A 27,799-nucleotide genomic window follows, 5' to 3' on the forward strand; every position below is an offset into this window, starting at 1 on the left:
TTGCTGTGGGACAAAACAGACTGTGAATTTACAAAGGGATTGCCCACTGCACACTCCCCTTCTCACACTGACTGAAAGGTAGCACACCCTGTTTTCACTGACAAGGGCTAACTCATGCTCATAGGTAAAAGAAAATACTCTAGTTTATTCTGTAGAAATTTTTTTTGGTATAGCTGTTCACTTGGAATGCATTAACCTGCAAGCAGTACCACGGGATGATTAGTGTGCCATCCAAACACTAACTAGTTCGAGCAAGGTGCCTTCTTGAGGCAAAGAGATGATAAAGAATGGCTCTGTGGGTAAGGGTGGGTGCACCGGCCAGCACCACAGTGTTTGGTTTTGTAACTAAGCAAGTCCCTTGACCTTCACACTTCATTTTTCTATGTCTGCAAAACAAGAGAAGATAATAATTGCCAACCCCATGTGAATATTGAGATTCTTAATTTCTGATTAACACTGGTAGAAAACTCTGGCCATTTTACAGGGCAAGAAGGGACACAGACATCTGAGAATCAGGACTGCAAACCAACTTCCTTGCCCGTACTGCCTTTCATTGCTCAAACCTCACCCCACTTCTTTCAATACTTTAGTTGAAAAGACTGTTAAGAAAACTGAACTTTCATCCAGTCTTCTTAACCTGTTGCATACACTAATACTCTTTCACAAGAAGAATAATTCTTCCCAAAATTGAAGATATTTTTATCTTCACATACTGCATGTATATTCCTGTCTAGACAGCCTGAAAAATGGTTTCCTCCAAAAGGATATAGAAAAGGTTCTCAAAGAAAAGTGTCCACTGTTCTTACTTAAATAATACATCCTTCTGCTTTTTTATGAGATTCACCATCTTGATACTATATATTACTTAATTAGCGAAGGACTGATGTTATCTGAACTTGAAGGGGTCAGAGGCTGGTATCAGGAGCAGCCCTGATCAACCTGGAAGAAAGAAAATATTACGTGTAGGGCAAACTCAAACAATTTTTCCTGCATTATTTTCCCATCTGATCAGATATCACGTAATGAATGGAGAAGTTATTTTTTAAAAATTCAGCTTCTGCTTACTGGTAAACAGAACATGCAGGGTGAGCCGGAGGGATCTCATAGTCAACCAGACAGGGCTCAAAGGTAAAGATAGCAGGGGTCTGCATGTGTGAAAAAGGAGCTTCTGAAAAAAACAAAACCCAAACCAAAAAAACAACCAACAAACATAAAAAGGAGGCATACCAGAGGTGGAAGCACATGCACATGCAGACCCCTGCTATCTTTATTTGCTTCTCATGGGGATGAAGCATCCTTGAGTTTGGAGCAGAAGATTGTTGGACTTCACCCAGATGTCCTGAACCACTCTCCTCCCCAGGGCCATATACAATGAGTTTCCTCTAAGCACATCCCTGAGCATCCTAAAGTCTGCTCTCCTGAAGCCCAGGGTTGTGATCCTGCTTTTTGCCTTGTTCCATCTTTTCAGGATCCAAACCTCCACCTTCTCATGGTGACTGCCGTCACCCTAACCTTCACATCTTCAACCAGTCCTTCCATATAGGGACTTGCTGATAGATGACACAGAAAAGGTTTAAATACTTGACGCCTTCATTGCCTTGGTCTTTACTCATAAAACTGGCCTTCAGCAATCCCATTTTCCTGAGACCTATGGGAAAGCCTGGAGCAAAGAAGACTTCTCCTGGCAAAGGAAGATCAGGTTAGGGAATATTTAAACAAACTGGACACAAACAAGTCCATAGAACCCAATAGGATGCAGCCATGAGTGCTGAGGGAGTTGCGGGATGTCACTGTGAGTCTATTCTTGGTTATCTTTGAAAGGTCGTGGTGATGGGGGAAGGTTCCTGAAAACTAGGAGAAAGCAAATGTCACACAGTCTTCAAGAAGGGCTAGTAGGAGCATTGAGGAAACTACAAGATAGTCAGCTTCACCTCAATTCCTGGGAGCAAAAGGGTGCAGGGGATTATTCTTCCCCAGGTGAATTTTACTTTGTTAAACTTCATGAGGTTCCTGTTTGTCCATTTCTCCTGGTCTCTCTTAATGGTGATACACCCATCTGGTGTCTCAACTACTCCTTCCATTTTTGTATTCTCTGACAGCTTGCTGAGGGTGCACTCCGTCCCATCATCCTGGTATGAAATGAAGAAGTTAAACAGTATTTTATTCAGTTGTGACCCCTGGGGTAGTCCACTGGTGACTGGCCTCCAGCTGGACTTTGTACTGCATAGATTTATGAAGGGGAAATCATGCCTGACCAGTCTGATAGCCTGGTACAATGAGAAGACTGGCTCAGTGGATGAGGGCAGAGTACTGGATGTTGTTTAATCTCAAATTCAGTAAGGCTTTTGGTGTGGACACCCATAACATCCCTGTGAACTACAGGCTAGATAAGTGTTCGATGAGTTGGGCTGAAAATTAGCTGAATTGCTTAGGCTCAACTGGTTGTGCACAAAACCCAGCCGGAGGCCAGTCACTAGTGCCCTGGGGTCTATGGTGGGTCTGAAACTGTTTCACATCTTCATTACTGACATGGATGATGAGACGGAGGGTACCCTCACCAAGTTTGCAGGCAATACAGGACTGGGAGGAGTGGCTGATACACTAGAGGGTTATGCTCTGTTCAGAGGGACCTCAACAGATATAAGAAATGGGTGAACTTGAACTTAATGAAACTTGAAAAAGGGGAACACAAAGTCCTGCAGCTGGGGAAGAATAACCCCAGGCACCAGTACAGGCTGGGTGCTGGAAAGCAGCTTCACAGGAGAGGACCTGCAAGTCCTGGAGAACATGTCGATTGTGAGCCAGCAATGTGCCCTCATGGCAAATAAGGCTGACAGTCTCCTGGGCAGCATTAGGTAGAGCATTTCCAGCATATCAGGAGAGGTGATCCTTCACCTTTGCTCAGCCCTGGTGAAACACACTGGGAGTGCTGTGCCCAGTTCTGGGCTTCCCAGTACAGGAGACATGGCCATACTGGAATGAGTCCAGTGGATAATGGACATGGACACAGACATACTGGAGTGAGACCACTGAAGGACCACAAAGATACTGAAGGGATAAGAGCATATGACATACAAGCAGTGGCCAAGAGAGCTGGTACTGTTCAGCCTGGAGAAAAGAAGGCTCAGGGGAATCTTATCAATTTATAGAAATACCTGTTGGACAGAGATGGCAGGAGTAAAGAAGATGGAGCTAGATTCCCTTCAGTGATGTCCAGTGACAGGACAAGAGGCATTGGGCACTAACTGAAACACAAATAATTCCATCTAGATATAAGAAAATAGTTTTCTACTGTGTGAGTACTGAGCACTGGTGCAGGTTGCCCAGAGGTTGTGGAGTCTCCATTCTAGGAGGTACTCAGAATGCAGCTGGGTGTGATTCTGGGCAACCTGCTCTAGCTGACCCTGCTTTGAGTAGACCAGGTGATCTCCAGAGATGCCTTCCAGCCTCGACCATTATGTGACTCTATGAAGCATATGGAAGTGAAATAATAGTTCAGCTTGTTTAGTGGACTATATGCACTAGCTCTCTTGCAGATTTTCAAACTCCTCATTTTAGGGGAACAACATTAGTAACACTAAGGAATAAGACCCTGAACTGGGAAAAGAGGAGCAAGGGACATACCTATTAGGTAACCTCAAAGTAGCAGCACTTGGAAGCTGGCATACATGGACTGAACTTTTCCAAGCTAGGTCATGTGAGAGGATGAAGGGGCTAGAGGGGGGTACTGAAGTAAAATACAGAAGTGCACGAAAAAAAACAAGGAGTTTGGACTAAACAATGAAGTTTTTTCTCATATTAATATAGGTGTATTGCACCATGTGCATACCTGAGGCATTCTTCAAGTTATAAGTAAATCCCCAACATGGCCCATGCAACAAACTCACATTGTTATTTAACAGAGGTTTGAGTTTTCTTTCATCTCTCTACTTTGGCAGAAGGTGTGTGCATCAGAGCTGCAGTTCTCCCTGGTCCAAGCCTAACTCTATCAAGTACACTGCTTCATCACAGTCCCTTCTGTGTTACTGCTTCCCCTCATGTGGAGAAAGACGAATGCCCCCTGACAGAGATGTTAAAAGACTAAGGAGCCGGATATGCTACTGCAAGAGAGTCTGCCTTGATGAAAGAGCTCCTCGGGGACAGAACAGTGGGACAGATATTGTGACGTGCTCTCACCAGCCTCCTGCTCCCAGAGGGACAGGCTCAAGTCTGAGCTCAAACACAGCTGGGATATTAACCCAAAAGTCTGACTGTGCAAACAGCTTCAGTTTCTAAATGCAAGTACACATACTCATGTTAGTCCTTCAGAGCTTCTCAGCGGCACTGGGCAAAACCACATGTAGGAGTATACCTTAAGACCACAACACAGACAAGACTGAGTTGTAAGGATGAAACATAAAGGATTGCCTTCAGACAAATTTTGATTGGTGGTCTGTAATGTGTTTTTAGTCAAGAGTGTTACACAGTTAGAAGAAAAAGGCTTGGTCTTGTTTCCCTGCATTTCCCTTAGTAGTAGTTAACATGCTACAGCTGATCAGGCTGCACATCAGTGCAAGGATTTACCTTGAAGTTGCACAGGTAGTTGAAAGCAGAGTGCACACCATTTCTGGATGTCTCTGCTTAGGCAGAGTGGTAAATGACTGCTACTGTTAAATGAACATGCATACCTATGTCCATAAAGGGATGGAGCACCTCCCATATGAAGATAGGCTGAGGAAGTTGGGGTTGTTCAGCCTGGAGAAGAGGCTCAGAGATGACCTTATAGTGGCCTTCCAGTACCTGAAAGGGGCCTACAAGAAAGCTGGGGCAGGACTTTTTGCACAGGCATGTAGCGAGAGGACAAGGGGCAATGGTTTAAAACTCAAAGAGGAGACATTTAGATTAGAAATTTGGAGGAAATTCTTTACTATGAGGGTAGTGAGACACTGGAACAGGTTTCCCAGGGAGGTTGTGGAAGCCCCATCCCTGGCAGTATTCAGAGACAGGTTGGATGGGGCTCTAAGCAACCTGATCTAGCGGTAGGTGTCTTAAGGTCCCTTCCAACCCTAACCTTTCTATGATTCTATGATAAATAACAAAAAAGGTGCTCAAGGAAAACCAGCAAATGCTTTATGATCAAAGGGAACAAAAGACACTGAACATGATTACTGCAGTTAAAGGCTTCTGGAAGCAGATACTACCTTAGTATTTTATCTATGTCATAATTCACCAAACTTTGCATGGACTTTAGAAAGAGCTAAAAACCACACAGCAACAACACTGCCCTTCAAGACCAGATACCCACAGATAGCGAGGGGTTTACCTAGCAGGAGATCACTAGGACACCAACTTTATAATTTCCCCATCCCCTCTCTGTTACACTCACCCTCAACAAGACATTTCCTGCTATCTGCCCCTTTGCATTCCTGCTCCTGTCAAGCTGTAACATCATTCATCTTCGGCACTTTCCCCTCACTTAAATTTCTCGCAGCCAGCTTCCCTTGGTGTTGTTACACTCCCTTAAAGGGGACTACAGGATCTTAAGCCAGGTTAAGTATCTTAACCTGCATATAAAATTTCAGGTTCAGTATTGAAAAGAAACAGAATCTATCTGTAGGAAATATTCTATTAGGATCAGAGAGTTGTAGTCAATGGGGCAGAATCTGGTTGGAGGTGTGTGGCTAGTGGCGTCCCTCAGGGGTCGGTATTGGGATTGGTGTTGTTCAACATCTTCATCAATGACCTGCATGAGGGTATAGAATGTACCCTCAGCAAGTTTGCTGATGACACCAAGCTGGGAGGAGTGGCTGACACACCAGAAGGCTGTGCTGCCATTCAGAGAGACTTAGACAGGCTGGAGAGTTGGGCGGGGAGAAACATGATGAAATTCAACAAGGGGAAGTATAGAGTTTTGCATTTGGGGAAGAACAACACGATGTCCCAGTATAGGTTGGGGGCTGACCTGCTGGAGAGTAGTGTAGGTGAAAGAGACCTGGGGGTCCTGGTAGACAGGAGGATGACCATGAGCCAGCAATGTGCCCTTGTGGCCAAGAAGGCCAATGGCATCCTGGGGTGCATTAGAAAGGGTGTGGTTAGTCGGTCAAGAGAGGTTCTCCTCCCCCTCTATTCTGCATTGGTGAGGCCGCATCTGGAGTATTGTGTCCAGTTCTGGGCCCCTCAGTTCAAGAAGGACAGGCAACTGCTGGAAAGAGTCCAGCGCAGAGCTACTAAGATGATTAAGGGAGTGGAACATCTCCCTTATGAGGAAAGGCTGAGGGAGCTGGGTCTCTTTAGCTTGGAGAAGAGGAGGCTGAGGGGTGACCTCATCAATGATTTACAAATATGTAAGGGGTGAGTGTCAGGGAGATGGAGTTAGGGTCTTCTCAGTGATGACCAGTGATAGGACAAGGGGTAATGGGTGTAAATTGGAGCATAGGAGGTTCAAGGTGAATATCCGAAAAAAATTTTTTACTGTAAGAGTGACAGAGCACTGGAACAGGCTGCCCAGGGAGGTTGTGGAGTCTCCTTCACTGGAGACATTCAAAACCCACCTGGATGTGTTCCTATGTGATGTACTCTAGGTGACCCTGCTCTGGCAGGGGGGGTTGGACTAGATGATCTTTCGAGGTCCCTTCCAACCCCTATGATTCTATGATTCTATGATTCTATGATCAACACCAGTTCAAATCTTTTTATTGAAGTAATATTACTATAAATCCAAGACGCAGTGCCTTTGCAATTCTGCCCTAAATTATAGAATTGAAAATGAAATTTATTTATAATTTGAAACATTCTTCCACTTCTTGAAATTCTAAAGGAATTTTGTATGGCATGGGACATCCCCAGCTTCACTAGTATCCATTTAAAAGTGAATGTTTACCATTTGTCCCCAAATCAAGTTTTTACAGCTTTATTTAGATACACCCACCACACATCAATACAATGCAATTTTCCTGCAAAATTGGATATTTATCTGCAGAGAAGTAGTACAGGTGAGCAATTAGAGGCAGGCAAGGCAGGAAAAAAATCAAGACTGGAAACACAAAGTATGACACCTAATCCACCTTTTACAACTGCAACAAATGTCCTTTTTATCACAACACACTCTTCCTCAGAAAAGGGCAATGTCGTCCACAGAGCTGATTTTGTCACACAGAAAACGTGCAGAATTAGGTCTCCAATCAGCCATTCACAACCCTTTCAAGTAACCTCAAGTTGTGTTTTAAAAAGACAACTGCCCCCCCTTCTGGCCACTAAGGGTTCCCAAAAGTGGTTTTGCAAGACACTTCAAGCTGATTTTAAAACGCTGTTTAGTTTATAAAAGTTAACTAGACTTGTTTTAGGATATAAACTCTCAGTCAAGCACAGAAATTCCATTAAGTTTCAAAACATTTCCACGCTTATTTAGAAAAAGTGAAGATTCTCCTTTGATTATGTCATGCCATGTTCTGGGCTAAATATGTTCATCCGTCAATTTCTCAAGAAAATGGGAAGGTTGTACCAATTCTGGATGTTATTTGGTATCACAGAACCAGGCCTCCCATAAGCTTCCAGATGCACAAAGGGCTTAGTCAGGAGTGGTGCCAGCTTGGGCCCCTGGAAGAGGCTCAGTGACATTGTGCTGTGCTGTCTGACCCAAACCCAGCTGCCTTAGGTAGTCAGTCACCTGGTGGGTTAGTTCTCCATCTAGAAGAACAGTTCACAGCTAACAGTGAGGTAATGATGCCAAAGTCTCACTTTACAGCTTGGAGGGAAGAGTACTTAAGGATGGGTAAATGCTGGAATACATATCTGAATGGCTGCTTTTTTAAGTTACTCTTCAAAATAAATCTCATGAACAATCCAGATACCCATTTATATGCCATCTGGATAACAGCATTCAGCAAGAGGACAAGAATCCAAGAATGAGGAGCACCACAAATCTTCTGTACAAGTCAGTTCCTTTCAATCCAGAGGAGCATGTCATTTAGGAAAGCAAACCCTGGGTTTCCTCCTCTCTTTCTGCTTAGGGGAAACATTTTTTTCAATACAGTTCCTGTATCCTTTTCCTGATGCTGAAATGCTAAATTGCAATATAGAACGGTGGGTTTTTTTCCTAAATAATTATTCCTAACTGATACAGTAACAAAGATAAGGCAGACAACACCTCCACAAGCAACATTACAGTTTTAGTGAAGCCTCAATGAAAATTCATGGCAGAAATGAAAATGTAAACAGCCTTCAAAGACATTGCTTACATGTGCTTTGCACGTATTTCATATTGATAGCTTTCTGTTTTTATAAATGGAATATTAACAAAGAGGAAAAATATTTTTTTTAAAAAAAGCATACTTCTGTGCTACAAAATATGATATCAATGAACAAACTACCTCTAGGCTTTAGCACCAATCAACACATGGAGAAGTAAATGAATTAAATTGCTTAAATGGCAAATCTTAGGTTTAAATCAAAATTATGTCTCATCTTGTGAATTCAACACACTGCAGAGCCAGGCAGTTGTCTGATATGTGGTCCTTCACACACCTATATGGTTAATATTAGTCTGTCCTGTAAAGTTCTCCCCTTCAATGGCTACAACTATTCTACATAAAAAATGAAGCAAGAAAAAAGTACGAAAGTGTCAAAATACCTGATTAATTATCTGTTGTTGCAATTTCTCTCCAGACTCTGAAATAGAAAGAAAATAATTAGTCTGTATATACTTTAATGAATATGATAATGTACATATAGAACAAAAAAACCCCAGTGAAGTCAGTAAAAAAATAATCAAACCTTAAAATAAAGAAACATAATTTAACATGTACAAATGCCACTTCAAAATGGAAATCCACCTAAAGTAAAAGAAACACAAGTCCCTCTTGATCAAGATGTGATAAAAATAAGATTATGTACCTAGTCTTGCTAATCTGGAACCCCACAGGAAGTTACAACATTCAAAGTGAAGACAGCAAATTTCAAATATATGCTGTGAAGCATCTTAATGATCTGTAGTGCTGCATGTATATGACCCAGAGAGACTGGTAGCATCCAGACCTCAGAATTTGACCATTGGAGGAGTAAAGCAGCTTCTGCCATTACCCTAAAATAAAATTACATGCCTGTGTCAAGACTGAGGTTAGACACCAGCTGGCTCAAGGGAGAAATTCTATCCTGATAATATCCACAAAGTGGCAAGTTGAATTATGGTCTTGCTTCCTTATTCTGGCCTTCTTCTGTAGTGTCCTTCACCATGCTCCTGAAGACATGATCAAAGGTTGACAGAACACTGCTTTTCTACAGCTGTCTGGGATTCTAGCAACAATGACCCCTCAAACCTATTCTTACCTTTTAGATCAAAAGGGACAGTAATTTTGCCTCATTTGCTGTTCCCATGCACTAGTTGTCAAAAGGGCAGCTGGTATCAATTACCCTCCCTTTGCTACTGGAGACCATCCACATGAATTGGGGAAAGTCAGGAATTTCACACTTACCTATCCAGCTAGGCTACATGTACCCAGAGGGTTTTTTTTAAGTAATAATGATAGGACACTGTTTACAACCCCTCAATATCACTATGAACTGCCAGTGTAGCCTGCCTAGCAAGGGTGGCTGCCACCTCCAGCACTGGAAATGATACTCCATTCAACAGAATTTTTTTTGTATTGGTATGTGTGGCACAAGATAGAATTTTTTAAATGAGGTGAAAATATTTTAAGTGTTAAAATACAGTATAAAGACACTATTAAATAAAGAAAAAATATTTTCTCTACTCATCCCTGAGAATACTCCTCAATGAAAGCATTATAGACAATTCAGATAAAGATAATCACTGTAGGCTATATTGTAAGATTGTCTGTTATGATAATAATTTCCTGCATACTTGTGCTTTTATTTGCTAAATATGAAATTTTTTTGCTTTTTTGGCTAAAACAACCCCAACCAACTATCATTTAGGGGAGACTTCTCAAAATGTATCCCCTTGTTCACCGAGTTCATCTTTGGCAGAAACAGAATTTATTCTTGTAACTAATATTTTAACCAAATAGATTATTGGTAATAGAAGATTAAAGGAGTCTGTGTTTTTAGCATTCTCTAATGATATACAAGTTGGTAGGAAAGCAGAGTGTTTGAAATCTCTGGTTTAGATCAACACTATTTTGCTCAAAGGTTTGTGGACTTTGAATACTGATGCTTTCCTGTTTCCCAGTACATTTGTTTTTAGGCTATTTTGATTCACTTTAAAGGAATTTTAATAACTTTCTGTTGACAGCATGGACAGCTGGTCTTGAGAATTAGTGAAAATTCACTTGCTGACTGAGGAAGGAAGTGACATCAATGAGTTTCTAAAGTCAGCCCCGGGGGAAAAGTGCGCTCCTCCAGAGTAGCCTTTCATGCCATTGTATTTCCAGTGATGCCTCGAGATGCAAATTGCATTATCAATCAAACTTGTGGTTTCTACTTCAGACAAATATAAAAAATGAACAGAAAGACTGGGAAAGACCTTTGTGGCTGTTCCTGACACTGCTGAGGAAAAGGTGAAGATGAATTTATGGTAGTTCTTCCCTTGTTCACTCTTAGTTCGTTCTTTTGTTATTGTAAATGCTACAGTATCAAGGAATAGGCAGTTGCAGAAGTCTCTATGATATAACAGTAATGATGGCTTGGGATAAACAGGACAGGGTTAAACAGGACAGAGATGTACAAGGCTGTTAAGGACTGAAAATAGATCAAATTCAAGGTCACTAGCAAATTGAATACAGGTTCTCCATTTATTTGCTAGATGATCCTCTTCCTCATCACAGACAACTGTGTGAATTTGACACACTCAGCAGTTGTGCCCAGAAGAGACCAAGGTCTGTAATAACACAGATGCTGCACATTAGGGTGGAAATACATTGGCACTGTTTTATGAGAAGCCTGTGAAGTCCTGGTGTATACCGTACTTTTGTTTTAGGAGAAAAGCTACAAAAACAGTGAAAAAACATGAACAACATCCACCATGCTGAAAGGGCATTCAATTCCCAGCTGATGGCTAACAATAGGGCAATAGAAGGCTTTTGACATTGAAAGTAGCCAGTTTTGCTGGTCCTGATTTTTTTTTTTTTTTAATCCCCAGATTTCTCTTACAATGACTACTCACTGATGTCTTATTTCTGGCAACCTGCATTTCAAAAAGGGTGTTTTTGTTTAGGTGCTTGGTAATTACTTGTGACGATCAGTATTCCCAAGAGGGATTCAAGAAGCTCAACTAGAGAGAGCACCTGAAATTCAAAGGACATGAGGCAATGGGACAGCAATAAAAACAGAACTGTCAGCCAATCACACAGGCAACACCTGCATTAGTCTCATGAAATGGAGGTAATTCTCGAGACTTGCCACAAGTTTCATTACTGGTAGACATACACAGGCCAAATTCAAAATTTATGTCAGTTTTTCCAGAGCCACTACAATGAAGTAGCACCTCACACAAGATAAACAGAAACATGAACATCAAACTAACTAGGAAATTTACTGCTATCTGGAAATCTATGTGGAAGCTGATCAGCAGGTAGCTGGTGTAGTCCAAGAGACACATCTTCTGCAACTCAGACTGCATGTGAATGACTTGCTCTTCTTCTCTATTTCTTCTGAAACTTCTTTTTTCTACCTGTCATCTGACAAACTGCTCCTAGATGGGCTCAATAGTACCATCTGACCAGCCCTGAAAAACAAGTATATCAGAAGACATTAATCATACACAACTACACTTCACTGATACTTTGAGTCAAAAGATATATTTACCAGTGCAACCTATGATTCTTATTTGCTGAGGCTCCGCTCTCCTGCTGCTCTGAGGTGCAACTGGATTCCAACAATGCTTTTGCACCAGGACTGGAGAAACAGACCTCTCCCAATCACTTTTTAGTGTTTTTCGTTTGTCTCTCCAGTTGCAAAAAACATAATGCGTGGTTGGATGGTTGAGATGAGTGGCCTTCTTGGGCCATTTATCCTTTTAGAACAACAAAATACAGCAAACATTCTGTAAAAGATTTCTCTCTATTTTCATACAGTAGTTAGTATACTAATTCCTGTTTCCAGGGCAAGTTGGGTTTTTCAGGGGTTTTTTGCTCATTTTTTTCTTATGATAAGGAAGACTACCTTACTGGGTTTTCTAATGCAGTAACTACTGCAAGACACCAGAGCATGCCATAATTGATGCTGTCATGAGGAACAGTAACACTGATTCCTCAGCCTTGTCCACATAACCTACACAGAGGACAACACGTATTTATGCACACTATGCCCTGCTTACCTCCATACAAAGGAATGTGATATTTGTGCAGGTTTACAGACTAATCTGCTGTAATTCCTTTTAATGTTAAACTATTTCCAGCTCAAATATAATTAAGATCACCAGGTACAAAAGATTCAGATTGGAAATATGAGTACACTCCAAAGAACAAATAACAGCTTGATGCTGTTTCTTATGTTCAAATGGTTGGATACATTAAGGACTCTGACAGCATGTTTGTTCCCTAAGTACGTAGCAGAAGAAAACACAGGTTTCATTTCAAAAGGCAAAAGACTACTGCTGCATTTAATTAGAGTGTAAAATCCCTTAAATACACAGATCTGACAATTTATGTGACGTAATTGCTGCAAGTCCCAGCAACAAAGGATTTTTTTTTTCCTTCCAAAAATCAAATCCCAATTGATACTTTCAGCAAGTATAATCAACACCAATAAAATGAAGCATTTGGAATAAAAAAAAAAAACTAAACAAATCCTTAAGTCTTCAAATAAACCTACTAATATTTGTGGTATGGCAACAAAGCAAGGGATGAACAGAAATTCTGGGTCTGTTTACCTCTTCTCAAGTGTCTGAGGGTTTCCAAGCAGACTGAGAAAAGTGGGGAGAATCCCTGTGGGCAAAAGGGACCTTTACCCTTGCCCTGAAACAACCATATGTGTAGTGTGAGAGTCACAAGCACTTAACTGCAAGTGGGAATGGCACTCCTAAGAAATCAGTTTTGAAGAGGGAATCTGATATTCTAGTATCAGTTTAATTTTGTTTTTCCAGTTTGTGACAAGAAACACTAACAGCTTTGGCTTGCACTTTTATTTTTTTAGACCTAAATAAACACATAAGCAACCTATTCGATTATGATCCACCCCACTTTCACTACTGGTTTCCTAATCTACCAGAGCAGATTCTGAAAAGTGAACAGGAACCAAAGCAGTCATTCATTAAAAAACTTCTGCAACAACTTCCCATGGCACTAGGGCCTGAGGAAGAAAAACTCACATTTGTTTTTCAGACTTATAACGAAGAAGGTGTGACACTAATAGATTATCTTCTGTGGAAGCCTGTAACTTGGCACACAAAGACTCAAATATTTACGACAGAACCATATATTTCCTATAAATTATCCACAGAATCTCTGAGATCTGTAAGCAGCACAGCTCCTACAGACGTGCCTAGCATTTCCTCCTTCTTCTAACAAGGAATTCAGAAAACTAAAACTGCTCATTTATAGCACTGCCTTCAAAACCTAGTTTAGCTCACTTTTGTACCTCTGTGATAATTATGAAACTGAATATGATTACAGTGGCCTAAAATGTATTAATCACATCTTCATGGTATTGCATAATCCTTCTCAGTTGTCACACAGCCAAATCATAAGTTGTCCTGGCAGTAGGAAACATAAAAAGAAACCCAAGTTGATACTGATTGAAGCAAATGAAGGAAAGTTGGCCATCTCAAAACACTGAAACTCTCACAGCATTCCAGGGTCTCCCTAGCTAATTTTTTGTGATTACTTTTGATACGAAAACAGACCTTTAATTGTCAGTCTCTAATAAGGATGCATGACTGTACCCTGGGAGGTTCAAAGAACCCTGGGAAACCAAACATTTATGAAAGCTCTAGTAGCCAAATGTCTTGTGTTGATTAACATACACCATTCAGTTTCTACCTAATGCAGTCATAACAAGAAGAAACTCCAAATGGAAAAAAGAAATTGGACCGACAAAGAAACATTAGTCTTAATAAGACTGAGGGCCCCTCATTCATTAATTCTGCTGTGTGTAAAAAGGAGGTGGGGGTGTAACTCAAATCCATTCCTGGACGAAAACCTGCACTGACTAGCACTGCGTAGCTGTAAATACATCAAGGAGATGCTAGAATGTAAGTTAATTAAACATTTGAAGTTTTACCTGCCATCTGCCTCAACAACATTGATAAATGTTTTCAAATGAGACAGAATTGCCAGAATGAGTAGGCAGGCTAGTTTGACAGTGTTCTTCTGGAAGGTTGTGCTTTATATATCTGGGAAAAGGGAAAGCAAAAATTTGTCACCTTTTTCATTAAAGGATGGAACGTTGGAGAGAATGGAAACAGACAAATATGCCAGACAGCATATTTGGTTGTAACATCAACACAATATTGACATCATGATATGGACGGTTTCTAGCTGAACACTGTGTATAATTTCAATGCCTACTTGGCATTCATCCTGTATCAAACAACAAGAATAGCTTGTTTCAATTTTGTTTTGTAGCTCACTATGCAACTGCTTTGAAAGGCTTCTTCCTTTCAACAAACTACTTCATGACTTTTTCAGATTCCTTCCCTCTTAAGGAACTAAATGGAGCAAATTGTGGTTTGCTATTCATCTGCAATTAGCCAGGCAAAAATCAGTTAATTCTGGCTTAGCAGATATATTTTCTTCAAACTCTATCACAATGTGATCAAAATCCTAAGGTATAAACTGCCTTGGTTCTCACGCTGCATGGGCCATTGCTTTTTCATTCGAAATCACATGGACCACCAGCCTCCACTTTCATGTTGTTAGTTATGTATGGTGCTTTATATTATGGTTGTCTAGAGGATAGGGCACAAAATCTGTTAAAATGCCTTTTTAACTACGCTCTAGTGTCAAGCTCAATTGCTTATGCAGTTATCTTCCACAAAATAGGTTTTCTGGGCTTTGATACAAAAGAAGTTGTTGCCACCCATCAGCTGGTCCATTGCAGTTTCCTATATCGAGGTTTTTAATATGTGTTAAATGAGGGATGGTTGACTCTGAGTTTTTTTCCACTGAAGGAAAACTATCTGGCATTTACTCTAAGAACAGCATGGTAAGAGCTGTCATGATGGAAAAGACCACAGAGAGCAACTAGTGCTTGAATCTACATACTCACAATCCCCGCAGAAATAAAGCTTTGGACATACAACTATCTCTTTAATAGATCGTGTTATGGTCTTGGGCAGCTGGAGCTTTGCATTGCACTCACAGTAGGGCTGAAATATTGCAGTGGCTTTGGTTTTGGTTCCTACTTGGTTTCTGTCCCTAATGAGAACATATGGTTTCCCCCACCCAGATGAGGAATGTGACTGCAGTGGAAATTTGCAGTCAGATTAACCATGTTGAGGTAAAGCCACATGGAGTCATGACCATCCAATCTGGCTTATCCTAAAGAAGGAAAGCTTTTGGTTTTGCACTTGTAGTGAAGATGAGTCGATACCCAGCCCTGAAGTGCACTACCCCCCTATAATCTTAACTAGAATACCCTGGAAATGGCAAATGAAGATGAAGGAGCCAGTACTGATGGGAAGCAGCACACAAGCTCCTAGAGGGTTATGCCCACAGAAACTTATTTTGACTCACCTGCTAGGACAACTGCACCACAAACAGCTGAGCTGCAAAGCTTCTCTGGTGTGAATCAGAAGCAGGGGTGTGCAAGATGAGCACACAGCAAGCCCAAACGGGTGGAAAAATCCAGCTTCTTGGCACTAATTACAAAGAAGAGTCCCACAGCAAAGTCTCCATGGGAAGCCTTAGTCTACAGTTTCTGTATTTCAGAAATAAAAAGGAGATGAATTGTCTATATAACATAAGGCCAGGAAGTGACCGGTGGTGATGAGAGCAAATATTCTTTCAATTTACTGAGTTATGCCTACATAAATAAACTGTATTTGTTTGAGTCTGCCATGTTTCTTTGTTAAGGTCTGAATGTGCCACTCTAAGGCATGCTCTTAACACATTGGCCTCAAATAACTTCTCTGAAATTATTTGGAAGTAAAATATTCTCCAATGAGAACGTGACATGTCTAGGAAGACATTACTCACGTTTGCAAAGAAGATTACATGCAGGGGAATGTGAAATTAATCCACTACTAAAGAACAGAGCAGAAAAGGAAAAAGTTAAATAGGAGCCTCTTGAAATAGAACTTTAACACCTGGAAAACTAAAAAAAAATTAAAATCTCAAAACAGGGTAATTTTATAATGAAAAAAAACTAGGAGGAAAAAAGCAAAGCAAAACAAATCTAGAACATAACCTTTTCTAATGCATGGCTCTGAATTAAGATCGGTCAGATACAAAACAAAAACCTGCAGCAATCGTTTGCTTCGGGGACTACAAATTTATCTGCGTTTTGTATAACCAGAATATGACCTTTTGCAACCAACTCTTGTGCTTGAATTCAGCTGTAGTTATTGGAAGTCGTTTGTAAAAGGTCATCCATGACTGAGAATGTAATATGAATCCAAGATGCACAAGGGTTCAGGTTTGTGCTACTCAAAAGAAACTGGGGAGAGAGACGGAAGGCGGGAAGCTCAACCAATGCAAGAGATTCAGATCTCAAATAAATTTGGATAGTGTGACAAGAGTATTTAATGCAAGTAGCAAATATCCAATTTGAGAACGAGAATTATTAGAGACTACACGGTTTTTATGTTTGTCATTGGTGAATACATTACTGAAATGTTACCAAAGGAGGTTATATTATCAAATAAGGGTAATTATTTGCTTATTGTGATTTGAGTATTTTTTTTTTATTTCTAGAGCACCATAAAACCTCTTTTTTTCCCACTGTTTCTCCATTCTAAGAAAGGACAAGGGTCAACTGGGTTTTATTGTTACAAAGAAACAAGGTTTTCAGGTAAAGATAGCTTATAGCCCTATTAAACATCTCTACCTGACTTTCTGAATACACAACTTGAGTACTGTTTGATTGTGTTTGTTGTTGTTGTTGTTCTTAAAACAGTACTAAATGGGTGATATTTTAAGCTTGTCCTTACAAGAAGAGCCTGTAATGATGCACAAGCAATCCTCAACAACAACAACAATTTAAATAGACATAAAAAAGGCATTTTAGCAATGTTCTCTGAAAGTGTTATTTACACATCAGAAAATTCAAACTGTACTCTCCATACTGAGAAAGCAGTTGACTAGGAAAAAAAAGATGCAGTAATTTATGGATAGAAGTAAAAGAAAATTAATATAAGAGGAAACTGACAGTAGTTATTTAATCAAGATCTTATGAGACTACCTCCCCAAAAACCCAAGATCAATTCTGAAGGACAGTCTGTAAAGGATTCACCACCACTACATGAGAGGACATCTAAGCTTTGGCAAAAAAAATTTTATATATATATATATATATATATTCTTGTATGCTTTATGTCTGTAAAGACAAACCTGCAGCTCAAGCTTGCCATCTGACTTCTGCTAGCCAAGCAATTACTGAGTGTATATTGCATATGCTGTGGCTACTTGCATCTGCCTCCTTTCCCACAGGTGAAACACCCCGATGCTCCAAGGCTCACAAACAGCCCCACGCTCTCCTTGGGCACGAGCCTTTTGCTCAGTTTAGAAATGCCCATTGTGCCTCCCTCTGCATGCAGCCCATGCTATGCCAACTTGCACATTGGCAGTGCTCAAAAGCGGACAGCAGCAGGGGTGATGAAGCAAGTTCAGCTGCAGAAATCATCATGAGAACAGAACTCAGGTATATCACTGAAAACATGGTTAAGTATTTCCTTTTAATTAAATGGAGACTGAAAATAACAGCAGTAGGGTGGTAGCCAGGAACTGCAAGGTACCTCAAGAGCAGAAGCATAAATGATGTACTGTATCAGCTTCATCACTCAGGCAGAGTCTAAGTAGAGGTTCTCAGGTAGAGAGCACCCTTTCCATGCCCAGATGGTAAATTGTCAAACAGGCTTTAAAACCACACCTGCAAGTTTTGTACACACAAGCATTTTCTGCCCACAAAATAAACTGCTGCTGCTTGCAAAGGCCCACATGTACATACCAAAAGCTGGTACCTAGGTACAATTAGCATTCATAAAACATGCAGGTGCAATTTGATGGAGACCTACGAGAAGAACGTGACCATATAGTACACAACTACTATTTACCTAGTAGCCTTCAGACAACAAGCTAAGCTATCTTCCCATGGGATGTGCCATGCCAGGCATTGCAAGGGGAGGCAGAATTCACAGATGAATCTGCAGCCATGTTCATGACTAGCAGACTGATTTAAGGTACAAGTCTACTCAGTCCCAGTTTGTAAGCCATGGGTGTGTATTAATAGTGGTAGTGATGATGATAAGTGATAAGGGTAAGATTAATATGTCTTCTGCAATGGCGAAAAAGGAATCCTGAGACAGTCCTTAGCACCAAGTGATTGAAAATATTTTTTTTAATGACTGAAAAAAACCACCTTATTTATTCTTCCCCAGTAAACTGTATCCTTTTTCAGGCATTAAAAAATAATCCTGCGTGCCTGACATGAATCAGCTTGTGAATTACTGACCAAGCTACCTTCAGCAAGCACTAAGTGACATGGTCATAACATGGTGCCTTTATTCATCTGTAAATTAATACTTTTTACTGAATTGAACACTCAGGAAAAGAGACATTTCTCTTTTATTCTGATAGGAGAACACAGGAAATAATTGTATTTGATTATTAAAAAAACCCTTGTTATTGGCTTCTTGCTAACTCCAAGACAAGGTCTTCACATATTTCCACAGATTAAGGGGAAAATACATATTTTATTTAGCAGAGTATTAGTATTTATTTATAATGAACATAACTCTTTATATTAAATCTAATTAAAGAATGTGAAAAGAAACACCAAGAAAATGTGGAAAAATTCCTTCAGATTAGAAAGAATTTTGGAGTAAAGCCACACCAATTGCTATTACTTAATTAGTGAAGAGAAAAAAAACAATTTGACTGGACTGAATTTCCTGCCTTCTGAGAGATCTAAAAAGGAAAACATTATAATTGAGCATCCACTCCCCACACAACTTTTGGGCATCACTAACATATTGACCTATTGCCATAATTAAAGTGATTTGTGTACTTTGGCCTGTTTACAATATAAGGACTAGGTCTAATTATTGCAAGTATGAGAAGCAAATCTTCAGAAAAGTTAATTTTACATCTTGATGCTTCTGGCAGGGTGTAAACGCACTGGGGCCCTCATTATTAAATGGATGGTTAATTAGATGTACAGCCAGAGACTCTGGGATAGTAGAGCTGCAAACTGCTCAGAGTTTCAGATTTCTTTTGTTCATGTGAACATACCAGTAATGTCCTTATTTTCAACAATACTTTCTGTCCCTTGGATTACAGGTCACTAGCTCCTAACATCACAGAAAAAAATGAAACACTACTGGTTGCTAGTGTATAGCACCAAACTTAACTTAGACATAGTAACAAACCCACTGGAATAAAGGAAGCTAGGCTTACAGATCACAAGAGAAAGCCACACAGACACATAAAGAAATCCCTCAAGCTTTAATTCTTATTTCTGAGAAGCGGATAGACCAATTGTATTAATGCAACATGGACTTCCATTTCATTGCTGAAAATCAAAGAGCATCAGGCAACTACCCACTCATGCTCAACACCCAAATAATCTTAGCTAAAAATACCATTTCAGACAAGCTACAGACACAAAGCTTTTCTTAGGGTTTGGTTTCATGACTGGATTAGGCTGCTCAATGCCTGGCAAAAACAGACAGCCCAGCACTTGCTGGGGCTGTAGTGACATGCTCCTCCTCCCTTGGGCTAGCACAAGCGCAGCTGCATCGTGGGGTCAAGACACTCTCTCAGCAGAAAGTTGGGTTTGTTCAGCCTGGAGAAGAGAAGGCTTTGGGGAGACCTTACAGCTGAAGGGCCTACAGGAAAGCTGGGGAGGGACTTTTTACAAGGGCATGTAGTGGTAGAATGAGGGGTAGCAATTTTAAACTGGAAGAAGGTAGATTAAGATTATACATTGGGAATAAATTCTTCACTGAGAAGGTGGTGAGACTCTGGAACAGGCTGCCCAGAGAAGCTGTGGATGCTCACTCTCTGGAAGTGTTCAAGGCCAGGTTGGATGGTGCTTTGAGCAACCTGGTCTAGTGGAAGGTGTCCCTGTCCATGGCAGGGGGGGCTGGAACTACATGAAGGTTCCTTCCAACCCAAACCATTCTGCGATTGTATGATATTATACCAGCTCAGCTGCATCAACCATACAGGTGGAGATGTGTGTCTGAGAACAACAGTGGGGGCAAGGAGAATTCCCCTACTGGGGAAGTTCACATGTAGGTCAGCATACACCTGCTGTAAATCCATATCCTCAGAGCCCTTATCTGCCCAGCTGCTACAAAACCACCAGTACCTGCATACCAAGATTTGTCACAAATGACTGAATAATTCAGATAAGCAGCAGTAACAAGTCTCTGAACTGCCTGCTTTTTTCTTTCAGGACTTGAATTGCATGGAACTAAATTTTTTATTGTTATTACTCAGTCACATTGTCCATTTGTCTTTGTCACCAGCAGAGTCCTGCTCCCTCATTTTGAGGACCCATGCTCTTCAACATGTTCAAAAAATCATCCAAGAAATATACCAAACAGGGAGACGACAACAGTTGCTGATGATCTTAATTTATTTGGGGTAGGAATGATGGAGGCTAAAGAACTTTTTACAAGACTAAGTTGGTGATATAATGACATGTGAAGTACAATTTATGCAAAGTGATGCTAGGAAACTTTCAGGGGAAGACTTTTTTATTTACACTTAGAAGTGATGAACTCTGAACTGAGTTCTGAGCTCCTTGCTACTCAGGAATGAGATCTTGGAGTGGTAAAACTACATAAACATCATCTCTGTGCTCACAAGTTAGAGAAAGCAAATTGAAGACCAGAGGAAAACCAAAAGTAAACCATTGTGTTTCTATATATACACACACACATGCATCTTATAGATTACATGCAATTCTAATCCTTCCACTGATGTGCAGAACTGGAGAAGAACAAATTAGGGTAAGATGGTAGACTGGGAAGTATGGACTGGCTCACAAGGAGCAACAGCTACTAAACCTGGCAGAGCAATGATCCAGAGGAGAGTTCTGTAAAATTGTAAGTGATATGGAAGGGGTGAATCAAAAGTGACTGTTTGTTGCCTGTTCTATCACAAGCCTGGGGGCATCAGATGAAGCAGGCAGATGGCAGGTTCAAAACAAACAGGAGGAAGCAGCTCTCCATGCAAGTGGGAAAGGAAACTCGGGAACTTTTCACCAGGGGATGTTACGGCTGCTAAAACTTTACATGGATTCAGGGGACAACTGAACAAGCTGCGAGATGGGAAGTCCTTTGGGGGTTGATAAGCAAACAGAAACTACCTCTGGCACAGGAAGTCCCTGAAACACAAACTGCTGGAGAAGGTCATGTGAGGAGGTTTCACTTTGCTGCTAGGATACTGAGCCAGACAGAGCTCTGGCCTGATCCAGTATCGCTGCTGCAATGTGCAATAAAACAAGACACTAAAAAAAATGCCTCAGTTTAAAATGCATCAGAGTCTGGACATGCTCAATAAGTAGGTCCACCACAGCTTACTGACATGGCCCACTGGTGGCAGGCTGGCAAGAGAAAAGCTGTGTCCCTTAATTTGCCCTGTTCTGAACAGTGGAGGTACATCAGCCAGCCAGTGAAACCACACTCAGTTCTTGACCACTGGGCATGTAAAATGTTTATTTTGCTTTTTTCCACCACTCAGTCTTTCTGAAGGTGTAAAAGTTCTCTTCTGGTCATGACAATAGCCCCTAAACACTGGCAGTGCTGAGCAGTGAAGCAGCCTGTTTATACCCAAGCTCCTCCAGGTGTCACAAATGAAATGTTTCCCCTTTGCTTCTTGTTCTTTCAGGGACTAAGCTAAACTGAAGTCTCAGAACAACACTCTTTTCTGTTCTGTGGTTCTGTTGTTGGAGCACATGTGGGAGACCTTAAACACGGGAAGGGCATTTTCCCTCCTTTGCTCAAGGGGCATAGTGATGTCCTGGCTCTGGGGGGGATGCCCTACCTACTGTGGTGTCCTCACACAGGATGATTTTGACCTGTTGAGCTGATATACATGCCTATAGCCAAAGGAGACCAACCAGCACTCAGACAAATTTCCAAGAAAAAGAAAGAACAGACTTACTGAATATTAAAAGTATTAGGCTGTGTTCAATGAAAAATAAACACAAGGACCTCAGTGACTCCTGAAGTTACCTAGAAAGCATACTGAGAGCAGGGGATTGACTTGCAGTATCCTAAGCCACGTGCTAATGCCAGAACATTCTTCCATGCCACAGGCTGGAAATGTCAAGTATTTAGGCTGTATTACAGGAATATTTTACCACCTGTCAGTTTGCTGGTTTTCAGGTTTTGCACCCATGGAACCACACAAAAATCACTGGAAAAAACCAAACAAACCTTTTTGGAGAACTGAGGTGTCTGGACTTTTGTGCATAAAGCATATTAATTTAAAGAATATAAATAGCCCAACAACTATTAAAATGAACTCTTAGGCACTATTTCTAACAATACTGCATTGTTTAAATAGAATTATATTTGAATTAAGCTTTGTTCATGTAGTCTTAGGGTTTTTCTCCTAGAGGAGGAAATGAATCTCTTATTCTATACATTTGCTATCAGGACAAATAATGCTTATCACTTCATTTAAAAAAAAATTTAAAACCCAAAATCTGCAGAAAACACTGACTATGTCAGTTGCATTACACAATATCGTCTGTCAGCTTTAATGTCCCCTGCATGGAGAACCCCCAAGTCTTTAACTGCAGTATTTTCATAGCTGATTCTTAAGACCTATTGGGAGGCCCACTTTTAGCAGACTACAACCCCGACTGCTGAGTTGTGTTGATGGATTGTGTCAGTGCTCCTCGATGTAAATTCAGGTTACCTACAATCAGGACTGAAGACCAGTCAAGTGCCTTGCGCAGCACTGGTACAATGGAGAAGTTATCCTGAATGTTAGCACCTGCTGCCCTCTACCTGCTTCACTTAAAATGTATAAGCACCAAAAATACAGAGAATACTTCACTTTTAAATTTTAAAAATTCTCAGTCCTGGTCAAACCCACTCTGATTATAACTAATTTCTAATCTATTGCTTTTCAGTTACAAGAGTAAGGAGTGTTATTCCCCTCAAGGCTGCAAGCTACATCAGGGAATGCCATTATGAAGTCTGCAGATATTTATTTCTTGCATAATTCTATTCTGTTTTCATAAAATCTAATTTTAAATTTGCCTTGACAACATTAAGTGGGACAGAGAATGCAGATGTCCACCTTATCTTTCCAGGAAATGTGGTGGGAGCGACACTGCAGTGAAGTTCATGACAGAGAGAGAAAAAAGAATTTCAACTTGTAAATCTTTGTCCTGTAACATGATCTGTGCACTGAAACACTTACATAGGCCATCTGAGTACTGGGCAAATGCTACAGAAGGGCAGACCCTGATGTCTGCACAGGTAACACTGTACTGTAAAGGACAAAGTTCCTCTTAAGTTGTAGCAGATAGCCAGAACATGAATGGGGACTCAGAAAAAGTTTATCTGAATAGTCCTGATTAAATGACACTCCTATAATCCACAGCTATCATGTCTGACTTGCATTTTAAATTCTAAATTCATCCAAAAGAATTGTTTGAAAATCCTTAGCTACAGAGAATAGACAGGAAATCTATCCTCTTGTTTTTCATTAGAGGGTACACATATGCATTAACCTCTAGACTTTAATGCTGCTTCCCTCTGAGCTACAGAATGGAAAGTATTATCCCTGTCGAGGGACAGAAACCATGAAGAAAGGCATTCAGAGAGCCAGACCTGACCTCAAATGCACGCATGCAAAGGCAATGCTGTAGCTGTGGGTATGCATGTCCATTAATCACAAGCGACTGCTCTAAAACAGAAAAAGATACAGAAAATCATGGCAATCTATGTTACAATTTCACTATCTCCCTGTGGGTCTTCCAAAATGCACCACAGTAGCATTCCTTCCGGGTGAGGCAGGAGATTCAGGGAATGTAAATGCTCACTTAGATAATTAGCTACTTGAACCTGTGCTTTTTAAACTGGCTTTAATACTCTTCCAACAAAGCCTTAATTTGAGGCAATTCAGTGTAAAAAAGAAAACAACCCATAAGCTTTTAGCACATTAGGTCCTTGCCATTGCTGCTGCTGCTTCATTCCAAGCTTTCTCAGCAGTGGTCTTAGAGTTACCTCCCTTCCCACTCCCAGACTCACTCAGGTTCACACCTGGAATATTCCCCCCTGGCTCCACCTACTCAGTGTAGCTGATTAATTTGCTAACTAACCTGTGAGACCGCCCATAGCAGCCAAAACAAAACCAGTAACACCAGACCAAGGCCTTCTATGGCAAAACTTTGGTCAGAAGCTCAGGGCAGCACCGACAAACAGGCGCGCTACGACCGCGTGCCACGCTGGCTGAAAGTTGTGTGTAAACTAATACTTGCATTCTACATGCCTCAGCATTAAGTTGGCCTGGAGGACACAGTCCTCAAGTGGCTTCTTTACTCTCTGTGATTGGCAGTAACAGCCAGAAAAAAAAAAACCCAACACCAAACCCCACCTCCCTGGGACACCCCTTGGCTTGCTCTCCAGCCCACTGTGTTTATCCACCAGAGGGGTAACAGTGAAAGCGGGTCCCAAGGCAAATTCTCACAGGCATGTAGCCAGTAGGTAAAATATATTATTTCTCAGCACAAAGCTTTACAGTTGTACCAGGAGCTGCCAATATACCCGTATGTGGCCAGGTAGCCAGCAAACCTTAAGCATCCCATCAACAGATCACTGGGGTACGGTGGTGTCCAGCGAAACAAACCACCGGAGCATAATGAATCTAGATGGCATTCAAAATGAAGTGCCAAGTATTTAAAACCCTTTTATAAAAAGCACACTCCAGCCTATATCGTAGGTGCTTCATGACTGGTATGGTTAAATGAGGGCTCTGTTTATGTTTGTTTTTAACAAGAGGATTTTTTTCCATTTAAAAAAATATAGCAGAAAGGTTTTTTAATAGTCCAGAAATGCATCTGTGTTTGTCATTATTTCCCCCCCACTGTTATATATGAGCATTTGTTCCACTTCAGGTTTTATTAATTAAATTAATAATAATTGAGCAGCCATTTAGTGTATTTTTAGCCTGAGTGTTTTTTGTGCTACATCCCGTACATTGCAGCCTCTCCTTAGCCTTTCAGCTTTATCTCGTCCCTGAGGAAACGTTTCACTGAAGATCTTTACCCCAAAACTCTTCTGTGTTTGCAGGTATTTACAGCTATACATGCATACACCTGAATTAATTAAAACAAACAAACAAACAAAAAAAACCCAACCATTTTTTTGAAGATATTTCAAAGAAAGACGTTTTTACAAAACAACCCCAACCCAAACAGGGCTAATTTTGTGTGACTAAGTGCCCCCTAGTGACAAAGTCCAACTCCAAATAACTTTCACAGGCACTTCCAAGCCTAACGAGTTTTAGTTCTCAGTATCTCAAACATCTTTGTTGTTCGTTTAAAGAAAATGAAGCCAAATAGCCAACCAAAACCTCTCTCTCAAAAACAAACAAAAAACAAACCAAGAAACACAAAAAACCCTCACAACAACAAACCAAAACAAAACTGAACACTGTGTTATCCTCAAGTTAGCCTTTTTTTATTGAAACAGTAAGTGCTTCAGTCTGTTCCTGCATAGATAGCATCAAAGTCAATGTGAATATTCCAGTAACTCAAGAGAAGTGTATAGTCAGCTCTGTGGTGAGTTGTTTAAATAACACAACATCCAATGAAATGATACTTTTCAAATCACAGAATGGTTTGGGTTGGAAAGGACCTCAAAGATCATCTAGTTCCAACCCCCCCTGCATGGGGAGGGACACCTCCCACTAGACCAAGCTACATCCAGCCTGGCCTTCAACACTTCCAGGGAGGGGGCATCCACAACTTCCCTGGGCAACCTCTTCCACTGTCTCACCACCCTCACAGGAAAGAATTTCTTCCTAATTTCTAATCTAAATCTCTTTCAGTTTAAAGCCATTCCCCCTTGCCCAACCTCTACAAGTCTTTGTAAAAAGCTCCTCCCCAGCTTTCCTGTAGCCCCTTTAGGTACTGGAAGGCCACTATAAGGTCTCACTGAAGCTTTCTGTTCTTTGGTCTGAAGAACCTCAACCCTCTTAGCCTGCCTTCATAGGAGAGGTGCTTCAGCCCTCTGATCGTCTTCATGGCCCTCCTCTGAACCTGCTCCAACATGTTCATGTCCTTCCTTTGTTGGGGGTGTCTTAGTAGCAACGTCTGTTGCTTCCAAGAGCTGTCTGTCTCTGACAGGTGAAGCTGCAAAAGTAGAAGAGAGAATTAACTCTGGGACAGCCTTACAACCCTTGCCTTGTGCTACAAATCCCTCACCCCACACTGAAGGTCACCTCAAATCAGTCATTTCTTCCCCAGACCAGGATACCCACAAGCTGGAACAAATAGGTCCAGAAGGTATGTAGCTTTATTTGCTCAGTTGTCTTCTCCAAAGGCCTAAGTGGAAAAAATGCACTTAGAGAAGCTTCACTTACAAATGAGCTCAGAAAACAGAAACCCCTCCAAAAGCAAAACTCCTTTTTTTTTGGTGTCTTCCAAACATTTTTAATTTGGGAAATCAAAGAAGTCTCAGAAAAAACACCAATGTCTCTCCTTTGTACTGCTGCTCATTAAAGTGAAAGATGAAGATTTACAAACTATTATTACACAAGAAAACTGTGCGTGTGTATATTTATACATACATGCCACACACACACACTGAAGGTCTGTGATCAGATGTGTGGATGCCACTTCAAAACTGCTCATTGCTCTTCTGTAAACAGCAGTTCTCCAATTTTTTTTCAAATGCTGTCTTTGGCTTTGGAGAATCTCACACTGATAATTACCTTCAGTTTGTAAAACAGCTCTGGGTACTTTTTTAAAAGACCACCAACAACTAATTTAAGTAATATTGCTGTCTGCTATGATTTTTTTTTTTTTAAACAGGATGTCATTTCAGTGAAAATGTATTTTTTGTCTCCACACTTAATGAGCGTGAACTACATTTTCCAGTTTAACTAATGAAGTAATAACCCTGCCACATTAATTTTGTTTGCTGCACTCACTGTATTTGCACTACTATAATCAAATATGTTAGCTAGAAAAGCAGTTCGCCTGTGTGCTCACAAGTTTTTGTAAAACTGGGGTTTTAGTCGAAAGTACTTCTGTATTCCTCTGGAACATTAAATTGCAGGCTTCAAATACAGCTTTTCAGTAAGCAAATTCTTACTGAATATAAAGAACAGCTCATAAAACAAAAAGATCTGGCAAAAGAGGCAGATTGTTCAAATGCAGATGACATAAAAATGCACTAAAGGAAGTTCAAATCTCCTAAGGAAATTTTGCTTCCTTAAAAACAACAGGCACCAGTACTGAGATGCTCTGAACTGCAATTTGACCTTTCAAATTACCGTCAAAAAAAGGTACAGTTTTATAATTTGTACCTGTTCTCAAGTTTTAGCAGAGCACTTACATTGCTCTCCCTTTGTTCATATGCAACATTTGCTAATATTGGTTAGAATCAACAAATGCAGACTCGCTGTCTACCCAGGGGAAGAAATAATCTGCCCTTTAGTATTTTATCAATCATGACAGAAAAATCCAGTGCCTTCTTAAGGCTAATAAATGTAGACAAGAAATATGCCACTTT

The 27,799-nt window shown here is 40.6% G+C and overlaps 1 protein-coding gene across 1 annotated transcript in view; it reads right to left on the reverse strand.

The window, feature by feature from the left end:
* The window catches only part of CHST9 (carbohydrate sulfotransferase 9), a 92,122-nt gene that overhangs the window by 13,825 nt on the left and 50,498 nt on the right, over window positions 1-27,799 (reverse strand). The window contains exon 2 of the mRNA XM_051610902.1: window positions 8,609-8,646. Within this exon, the coding sequence (XP_051466862.1) occupies window positions 8,609-8,646 (38 nt within the window). The remainder of the gene's footprint in view (window positions 1-8,608; window positions 8,647-27,799) is intronic.

This window comes from Apus apus, chromosome 2 (genome assembly GCF_020740795.1).
Source record: "Apus apus isolate bApuApu2 chromosome 2, bApuApu2.pri.cur, whole genome shotgun sequence".
NCBI classification, from domain to species: domain Eukaryota; kingdom Metazoa; phylum Chordata; class Aves; order Apodiformes; family Apodidae; genus Apus; species Apus apus.